We start from the raw sequence: 9,686 nt of genomic DNA on the forward strand, positions 1-9,686 counted from the left end.
GCGTGAATGCGCAGGTTAATAATGAAAATTGATATTTGAAAAAAGAAAAATTTTCCCAAATATAAAAATAGAAATTGAACAATAAGATAGTTAATAAAAGAAAAATATCTTAAGTTTTATGATGAAAGTAATCGTGTAAGACCTAATTTTGTCAAACTAACAATTATGGTAGATTACTAAGATTAATTAAACTTCTATTTACTTTCTAACGTTAGTAATAGAATTTTAATTGAAAATAGAATTTAATTTTTTTTGAAAATTTGATAATTGAGTTTCTCCTATAGTAGAATTAATTTAATATTTTTGATGTAATAAGGCTCCCCTTTGCCAAGAAATTAGAAAAGAGCCCTAAAGCTCTCCATTACATAAACGAAAGGTCCTAAACCTGTACAAAAATGTCTCATAAAACATATAATAATAATTGAATTTTTTTATGCAAATATATATATAAATAGATATATTTTGCATGCATTCCCACCTCCAAGGACTTTATAATATTGAGCCAATAAAAATTCAACCAAATTGAAATCCTAAACTATTTCTTTAAAAATAAGAGGAAGTCATGAGTGTGCCAAATAATATCAATTAGGTCACAAGAAAATTAAGAGGATTAACTATTATGAATTGTAACAGATTTGCTGTAAAACGTAAATATAAAAATTAATTAGATCTAATTTTGTATCTCAAAAAAAAAAAGGTTTTATAAAAAAAAAAAATTAATATAGAAAGTTGTATAAAGAATATTTAATTTATATGTAAATAATTCTTTTGAAAAATTGATATTTGAATATTAAAAAATCTAGTTAAATTTATCACCTTAGATTTCAAAAAAATGTTGAGTCGAACTTGATTTATATGGTATGTTGAGAATTTTTTTAAGTCCTTACAAATTTTATTTAAATGTGTAAAATAAAGTGACAAAACATAAAGAAATAGATAAATAAAATTATTTAGAAGAGAGAGAGAATACATCCATTTTTTAAGAAGAATCTACATCCACTTGATGCAACAAATTAAATTTTTTATTACATAATATACGAAATATTATAATTTCATGTCCATGGTCAACATCTTTTTCATATAATTCCAAATGAAGGGGAAACACAGTCTTTTCTTTTCAATACTTGGTCTTAAAATATTAATACATAGCCTATATATATCCCTTTGCCTTCATATGCAACGCCACCTTTAGAGAACAGTTGGCGTTTGTTATATTACAGCAAATAATGGAGTGGTTGCACTTCTTACGTACTTGATAAAACTTTCAAAAAGAAGAATCTGCCATGAGTTTTCATCATCATTTCCCTCATCAAAAAGAAGAATCTGCCATGAATTTTCATCATCATTTCCCTCAACTCGCATAGGGCCTTGTTGAATTTCTCTACCGAACTATAACATCAACATGAGCAGTGAAATTTTCCATGAATTCAAGAGGCAAGCTTCCTATTTCTTCACGGAGAAGATTAAAACTGCCCGATTGGCTCTGACAGATGTTACACCTGCAGAATTGTAAGCTTTTTATAGTTCATCATTTTGATTCATTACTTTTTCTTTTGAAATATGGGAGTTCATATTTGGTTTTGATATGGTTTTTCTGGTGGGATTTGTAGAATGACAGAAGAAGCTACAAAAGGAAATACAGGGCCACCAGACATACGTACCATGGGAGTGATATCTCGGGCTGCCTTTGAAGTTGATGATTATTGGAGAATTGTGGAGATTCTACACAAGAGGTCTCTTAAGTTTATCAATGTTTGATTTGATTGACACTTCCTTTTTCATTAGAATTATGGCCGATAATTTTTTTTTTCCTTTTCTTTTGTTGCAAATTCAGGTTGTTTAAATTTGATAGAACGAATTGGCGAGATTTTTACAAGGCTCTAATTCTATTGGAACACCTTCTAACCCATGGACCACGGAGAGTTGCTGAGGAGTTTCAGTGTGATAAAGATGTTATTAAGGAGATTGGAAACTTTCAGTATATCGACGAGAGAGGGTTGGCATGCATATATAGATTTCTCTATTTGAGTATAAACTTCATGGATTAAGATATTCCCGAGTATTTTAGATAACCCTATTATTGATTTTCTAAAATTCTATCCATCCATCTTTAAACTAGTGAATTAAAATTTTTTTTGACATCATTTTGACTATTACTTATTCAGTATCTATTGAAAATATTGATGACATAATAAAATCTAATCCACTCATCAAAATGGATGTATGAGATTTTAGAAACTCCAGTCAATGTTTTAATAAGCTTTTCTATTTTTCACACGAAGCAGATTCAACTGGGGATTGAAGGTTAAAGACTCATCTGAGAGGGTATTGAAGCTTCTTGAAAGTGAGACACTTCTCAAGGAAGAGAGGGCTAGAGCTCGAAAGCTAACACATGGGATTGAGGGGTTTGGGAGCTTCAGTCAGCGGTCCTCTTCAAAAGATGCAATCATGAAAGACTCATCTTTTCAAAGATTTGGGAGATCTAATTCTCACTGTAATGATGATCAAAATCCCGAAAATGAGTTATTGGTCTCAAGCGAAAGTCTCATCAAGCAAGGGACTAGAACAGCACAGCAAACTCATGAGGGTATCAACTCAGTGCTTAAGGAGCCAGAAAATGAATCAGACCCCTGGGTTGGGAGATCTAGTTCACACTGTAACGATCATCAAAATCCCGAAAATGAGTCATTGATCTCAAGCAAAAGCCTCATCAAGCAAGGGACTAGAACAGCACAGCAAACTCATGAGGGTATTAACTTAGTGCCCAAGGAGCCAGAAAATGAAACACACCCATGGGTTTCCCAAGGAATTAGACTTCGGATAAATGTCTAAAGCAACAGTCTATTTGCTTGATTGGGAGCTGTAGAAGGTCAACTAGTTAAGGTGGTCTATATACTCTATAGTCTATAGTCTATATTCCCTATGTTAAACAGTTGCTCTTATTTTACCCAAAAAAATAAACAGTTGCTCTTAGAATACCCAGTTCTCTTTTTGAATTTTGATGCTTGGTGAGAATATGTACCCACGCTAAACTAAGGTGTTCCCAAAAACCTCCTGAAGGTTTCAAGCTTGTTACTTTGTTTTTTTTTTTTTTGGTCAATAAGGAAATATCATAAAAACTAGGAACAAACAAGTCTGTTACAACACAAGCTAGCTTTATCATTAGCTAGGATTCTTTCCACCACAGACGGTGCATTCAAAAAAACAACAAAAGAGTTTACATTGTTTGCGCCCATTTTGGCCATTGCATCCGCACATTGGTTGGCCTCCCTATATATGTGCTTTATCTGCAAGTTGGGGAACGCCTTCACTAGGTTCCTGCAATCATTAAGCAAAGGTTCCAAAGTCAAGTTGTTGGTATTATTGTTTAAGAGTAATACAACACTTAATGCATCTAGCTCTACAATGATGTTGTGCAGCCCCATTTCCTTAGCAAGTAAAAGACCATCCCTCACAGCCCATAGCTCAGCCACACAATTGTTGGTGCTACCAAGAGATCTAGCATAACCTGTCAACCATTTCCCCTCATGGTCTCTAAACACTCCGCCCCTACTAGCACGTCCTAGGCTGCTAATAACTGAACCATCTGAATTTAGTTTCACTCAACCCGCTGGAGGTTTCTCCCATCCCACGGCCACAATAGATTTGACTTTAGGCAATTTAGCATTCAGCCCTATAGAGAAGTACTCTACACTATCCTTTACACTCTTATTGTAACAAGACCGGTTCACCTTGCCGGATTTGAAAAGAAAAGTGTTTCTATGCAGCCAAAGCTGCCACAATCCCATGGGGAACACAATCTTCCAAGGAATGCCCATTCTACTGTGTTTGATTTCTGCCTTACAATTGACTTCAAGCCATCTACTAACTGGTAAACTAAAAGTATCCCTTAGGCAAACCGGGAATTGAATTTGCTGCCAAAAGTCACGGGCAAACCAGCAGCCCCTCAAGAGATGATCCATAGTTTCCATGCTTTGAAGAAAGATTTTGCAGGTGGGGTCAAGACTTAAACCCCTTGAACCCAAAACTTCCCCGGTGGGCACGCTATTTTGAAGACACAGCCATAGGAAAAACTGAACCTTAGGATAAGTTTCAGCTTTCCACACCCAATCCACCGTGCTAGTATCAAGGTTCAAAGGGTTTAACTCCCTTGCCAACAAGTATGTAGATTTCAAAGAGAAAAAACTATTTTTGGAAAAGGCCCAATGAAGAGAATCCTCAACCTCCGGGCTGCAAGACAGCGGAGTAGCTTTGATGACACTGAGAATGTGTTCCGGCAGATCAAAAGAAAGACATTGAGCTTGCCATTCATGATTTTGATTAAAACATTGCCTCACCGTAATGAGATTATCATGCCGATTTAAAGGCCCTTCTAATATGTTTTTCAAAGGTCCAATAGGAAGCCAAAAATGATCCCACACCTTTACTTTCTCCCCATTCCCCACTGACCATTTTAGCCCCTTGACGTAGACTGGTCCACCCTTCTTGCAAGCTGCCCAAATAGAGGAGCAAGGAAGCTTATTGCCTTCAACACATAATCTGTTGGGCGAGAGATATTTTGCCACCAGCATCTTCGCCCAAGGAGCTTCCTGCTCACAAGCTAATCTCCAGCAAAGCTTCGCTAACAAAGCACAGTTCCTATCCCTCATATTATGCAGCCCCAGCCCTCCAAGCTCTTTGGGAAGTGCCACAATCTCCCACCTAACCAGATGCAGCCTCCTTTTTTCCTCAGTTGAACCCCAAATAAAGTCTCTTTGAAGCTTATCAATTTGGTTGCAAACTTTAACAGGTAGCATATGGCATTGCATAAAATATTCTGCCACAGGAGCCGCGGAGGATTTAATAAGAACCAGCTTACCAGCCCTTGATAATAGTTTAGACCTCCAACCATCCAGCTTACTTTGGATCTTGTTTACCACAAAATTAAAGGCGTTCCCCACTCTTCCTTGGTTAATAATGGGAAAACCAAGGTATTTACCTAAGTTGGTGGTTGCGGCAATACCCAATCTCCTACAAATGCCTCTCACCCTTCCTCTAGTCACATTAGGAGAAAAAAGAACCTTAGATTTGGTATAGTTAACTTTCTGTCCAGCCAAATTGCAGAAATTGTCAAGGACTTCAATGATAGCTTCGCAGTTTTTGTAGTCTGCTTTGGCAAACAGCAACAAGTCATCAGTGAAGAAAACGTGAGAAAAGCTCGAACCACTTCTAGAAGCCTTTACTTTATCCCACCTTCTATCCTCGCACATACCAGTGATTTGGGCTCCAAGAAACTCCATACACAACAGAAAAAGATAGGGAGAGATGGGATCTCCCTGTCTTATTCCTCTTGAAGGTTGGAAAGCCTCAAGTTTGCTACCATTGAACAATAGCGTTGTGGTAGTGGAGGAGACACAACTCAATATCAGCCTTATCATATTCTCTGGAAAACCAAAATGTTCAAGCACCATTTTAATGAACGACCATTCTAGGCGATCATAGGCCTTTTCAAGATCAATCTTCACAACCATGAACCCTGTCCTCCCCTTCCTCTTCCTAAGAGAGTAAATTAATTCTTGGGCAATTATGACGTTATCTGAACCCCTTCTGCCTTCAATAAAAGCTGCCTGCATTGGAGAGATCAAGGATGGTAGCAAGTGACGAATCCTCAAAACAATAATTTTTGTAATAACCTTGTATAGTGTGTTGCACAGGCTTATGGGCCTATATTGATTAACAGTTTCTGGACCAGATTGTTTAGGAATCAAAACAATTAAGGTCTGGTTAAGATACTCCGGAACTTTTTGCTTCCTAAACACTTCTTTGATTTCCTTTTTAACCGATTCCCCCACTACTAACCAGAATCTCTGGAAAAAACCCGCATGAAGCCCGTCAACACCAGGAGCTTTGTAGGGCTTCATTGTTTTGAGAGCATTCCAAATTTCCCCATCCGAGGGAATGTTCTCCATACTAACAGCATCCTCATGGCTGAGCTTGGCACACCAATCCGATCTCCATTGGGAGGCCATAGGACAAAACACTTGTTCGGATGTATACAACTTCTTAAAACTAGTATTAAAAATTTCCTTCACTTCCTCAATATTGTGACACCATTCACCCTCATTATTCTGTATACTGGTAATTTTATTCTTACTTCTTCTGTGGAGCGTGGAAATATGAAAATACAAAGTATTCCTCTCCCCCAAAATAATCCAATTAGTTCTGGATTTCAAAGCCCACAGCTCCTCTTCTAGCTGGTTGATAGAGTTATATTCTTCAGTCAAACGATCTTATAAATTAATCAAAAAACCATTTGGACAGGTAGCTAAGGCTTTTTGGGTACCTAATAACCTGGCCAAAATTTTCTTTTTTCTAGCAAAAACATTCCCAAACACTTCTCTGTTCCATCTTTGAGCTTTGGTCGAGAAGCTAGAGATTGCCTCCGCTAAATTCTCTTCCCTACCAGCCCAAGCATCCCTCACAACAGTCGGGAAGTCACTGTGGCTCAGCCAAATTGACTGAAATCTAAAAGGTCTGTTAGCAGTGGACCCTAAAAATGGATTCAAACTAAGCAGAAGAGGACAATGATCTGAATTTATCCTGGCTAAGTGGGTGACGTTAGCTTCCGGATATAATTCCTTCCAACCCGGATTAACCCAACATCTATTAAGTCTACACTGTATCAAATTACCCAATTCCCTCTTATCAGTCCAAGTATATTTTGGGCCTGAAAACCCCAGGTCCATCATCCTACAATCATCCATACATTCCTTAATGGCCCTAACCCTTCTCTGGCAGATTGGATTCCCCCCATTTTTCTCATCCTCAGACAAAACTTCATTAAAGTCCCCCATAAGGGCCCAAGGTAAATCATGCATGTTAACTAACATCCTAAGATTATTCCAAACAATGCATCTTTCTTCAAAACGAGGACTGGCATAAATTGCACTAATTAACCAGCATAGAGTTTGAGACCTAACCCGTATCAAAGCATGGATCTCTTGCTCTGTTGCTGCCAGGACATCCACATTCACCAAGTCTGAGCGCCACAGCAACCATATTCCTCCAGGAAATCCAATGGTGTCAGCCACTGCATGTCCATCAAAAGGAAGGGATTCAATGATCTCATCTGCTCTAGCACCACTCATCCTGGTTTCAGTGATCACCATAAGGATTGGAGCATGCCATTCCACTAAATCCATGACTGTCTTCCTGAACTGAGGTTTCATAGCACCCCTACAGTTCCAAATCAGAATGTTCATCATTTTGTAATGAGTAGAGACAACATCCTCGTGAGCCAGAGAAGGAGAAACATCAGTGTTTCTCAATCTCCATACCTCCAACATCTCTTTCCTCGACTCCCAAATCCCCTTGATTAGAGTCACTGAGTGCATGATTATTCCCAAGTCCCCTTGTGTTGCCTTGACTACAATCGTTCCACTTAATCTAGGCTCGGCAAACTGGATCATTTTCACCCTGTGAAGGCTGCCCATCAACGAGCATTCTACCGGGAAGTTGGTCAATTTCTTCACTTCTGAAATCACTGTCTCCGTCAACATCGCTTCTGCTTCCGATAGATATTTTTCCGAGTTCTGCATTTCGGATCTTGTTGCTGATGGCCCTGAGTTTGTCATCGGAATGCTTGGTACTGGAGGCCGATCCGTCAAAAACCTCCACCATGGGTTCGGCGTTGTGATCCACGCCTCGTCTTTCAGAGGCAAGTAACCCAGCTGCTTGCTCCTCTCCGTTAGAGGAAAAATGTTCTTCCATGCCACCATCAACTCTGTTTCGAACCAGCCCCACACCTCTGTTGGGTCTTGCCTTATCCACCGAATGGTTGAGTCGCTCACCGGTATGATCTTTCCTTTGTAGAGAATCCCCCACTTCTCCTTGCCTTCCATCACCTCTGCTGTATTGTTTAGTTGCTGTATTCTCCTTTCCCGTTGGACTGCTATTCTCTAAATTGGTCACTTTTGGGTTCAAAGAGCCAGAAAAACAAACAAACAGGGCCTTGCTTTAAATTAGACCCAAACACAAAAAGCCCACTCTTGCTGCTCTGGCCCACTTCTTTTGGTTGTAAACCAACTGATTTCGTTGCCTTCTGGTTAGTCCTGGAACTTATTCCCTTATTTTTTGCTCCCTTGCCACTTTTTAGCTGACTATGATTGGACGTAGCCATCTCTCTCTGTGACACGACGGGTTGCGTGTGCAGAGATTTTCTTTTCCCATCTTTTCTACTCATGCTTGCTACGCTAGGCTCGGCAGTGGTGGCTATGGAAGATTGCGTCATCTGCACATCCGCCGTATGACTCACCGTCTGGACCTGTTGCACTGGTCTAGCTCTATTATCCCCTTTCCTTCTGTTAACAACCATCCATTCTCCATATTCCTGCTGCACATCTTCCTTTTTCTTCAACCCTTCTGCTTCTTGAGCACTTTGCATGCCCGCTTGGTCATCCTTTTGCTCCCCTGTTTCTTCACCACATCTACCCGTATTCTTCTCCTTGGGCTGCTCTCTTATGGTGTACGAACATGATTCAACCTTGTGGCCAATCCTTCCACACGAGAAACAGAGGGTGTTAATCCCTTCATAGAGCACACACTGCTCTAGCTTGCCGAGGTAAAGTTTCCTAACCAACGGTTTATCCAAGTTAACTTGGACACACAATCTAGCAAATCTGCCCCTTTCCCCATTAGCAGTATGAGAGTCAATCCTCAGGACCGGTCCAATAGCTTTCCCGATCTTAAGGAGTGCATTAGGCTCGTAATACTCAATGGGCAACTCTAGTAGTCTAATCCAAACTGCTACTGAAGAAAGAGTTGCTGTGGAAGCCTTAAACTCCGGTTCCCATTGTCTAATAGCAATAAACTGCTGACCAATGAACCAAGGACCCCCCATGAGGATAGTATCTACATCTTCATCTAACTCGAATTTCACTAGGAAATAATCATACCCCAAGTCTATGCAGTCCATACCTCCACACGGATTCCACATCTTTCTCACTCTCTCAACGAGGAATGAAAACGCCATTCTCCTCCCAAAGGTTTTGATGATGAGAGCTTTTTGCCAAGGTGCTCTCATTTGAACCTTCTCTTCTTTGGAAAATCCAATTCTAAGGCTACCGTCCTGGTCACTTTCCTCTTCAATGTCAGACTCCAAATCCTCTTGCATAGCGCTTTTAAGACCAAACGCTTGTGCAAATGCACCAGGCATTGCACCCACCAGCTTATCCTTGTAACTCCCTATTTTAATCCCCTTTCCTTTCTCATTCATCTCTTGAAAACTATGGCTTTCCTTGAACTTTTTTGTGCTGCGAGCTAAGGCATCTTCTTCTTCTTCCGAGCGCTTCAGTCTTTCTCTCTCCATCCTAGTTGGTCTCTTGTTGTTACTTTGTTAGCTAAACCGTTGGGTAGTATCATAAACAAATGTCTTTTTTTTTCTTTTTTCTAAATAAAAAAATAAAATAAAATAGTAATTATGTGAAGATATTCTATACAAAATTAAAACCGTATGCAATAAGAAAAATCAAAATTTGAAAGAAAGAAAGATCAAGGTTCGAAAAAGAGGAATTATTGAATCTTGTTTTATTGATCAAACTGATTCAGGTAGTGGAGAACTCAAGAAATAGTGCAGTTTCACTTTTACCACTAACCAGATACAAAATAAATTACTATGCAGACAGCTCAACTATTAGGCCATTTAGACA

At 39.2% G+C, this 9,686-nt stretch overlaps 2 protein-coding genes across 2 annotated transcripts; one reads left to right on the forward strand and one right to left on the reverse strand.

The window, feature by feature from the left end:
- Positions 1–1,199: 1,199 nt before the first annotated feature.
- LOC115957993 (epsin-2-like) lies at positions 1,200–3,048 on the forward strand. Its single transcript, XM_031076356.1, has 4 exons — positions 1,200–1,509; positions 1,611–1,733; positions 1,835–1,996; positions 2,286–3,048. Exons 1-4 carry the CDS (start codon positions 1,403–1,405, stop codon positions 2,830–2,832), a joined length of 939 nt encoding a protein of 312 aa, XP_030932216.1. The 5' UTR covers positions 1,200–1,402; the 3' UTR covers positions 2,833–3,048.
- Positions 3,049–7,930: 4,882 nt separating this feature from the next.
- On the reverse strand, positions 7,931–9,346 carry LOC115957160. Its single transcript, XM_031075380.1, has one exon. It carries the CDS (start codon positions 9,344–9,346, stop codon positions 7,931–7,933), a length of 1,416 nt encoding a protein of 471 aa, XP_030931240.1.
- Positions 9,347–9,686: the final 340 nt, after the last annotated feature.

This window comes from Quercus lobata, chromosome 8 (assembly GCF_001633185.2).
Source record: "Quercus lobata isolate SW786 chromosome 8, ValleyOak3.0 Primary Assembly, whole genome shotgun sequence".
Taxonomy (NCBI): domain Eukaryota; kingdom Viridiplantae; phylum Streptophyta; class Magnoliopsida; order Fagales; family Fagaceae; genus Quercus; species Quercus lobata.

Coding starts and splice junctions, on each gene's coding strand:
- LOC115957160 (XM_031075380.1), bottom strand. CDS start 9,346: ATGGAGAGAGAAAGACTGAAGCGCTCGGAAGAAGAAGAAGATGCCTTA.
- LOC115957993 (XM_031076356.1), top strand. CDS start 1,403: ATGAGCAGTGAAATTTTCCATGAATTCAAGAGGCAAGCTTCCTATTTC. Junction 1,510..1,610: donor GATGTTACACCTGCAGAATT/GTAAGCTTTTTA, acceptor TGGGATTTGTAG/AATGACAGAAGAAGCTACAA. Junction 1,997..2,285: donor CAGTATATCGACGAGAGAGG/GTTGGCATGCAT, acceptor CACACGAAGCAG/ATTCAACTGGGGATTGAAGG.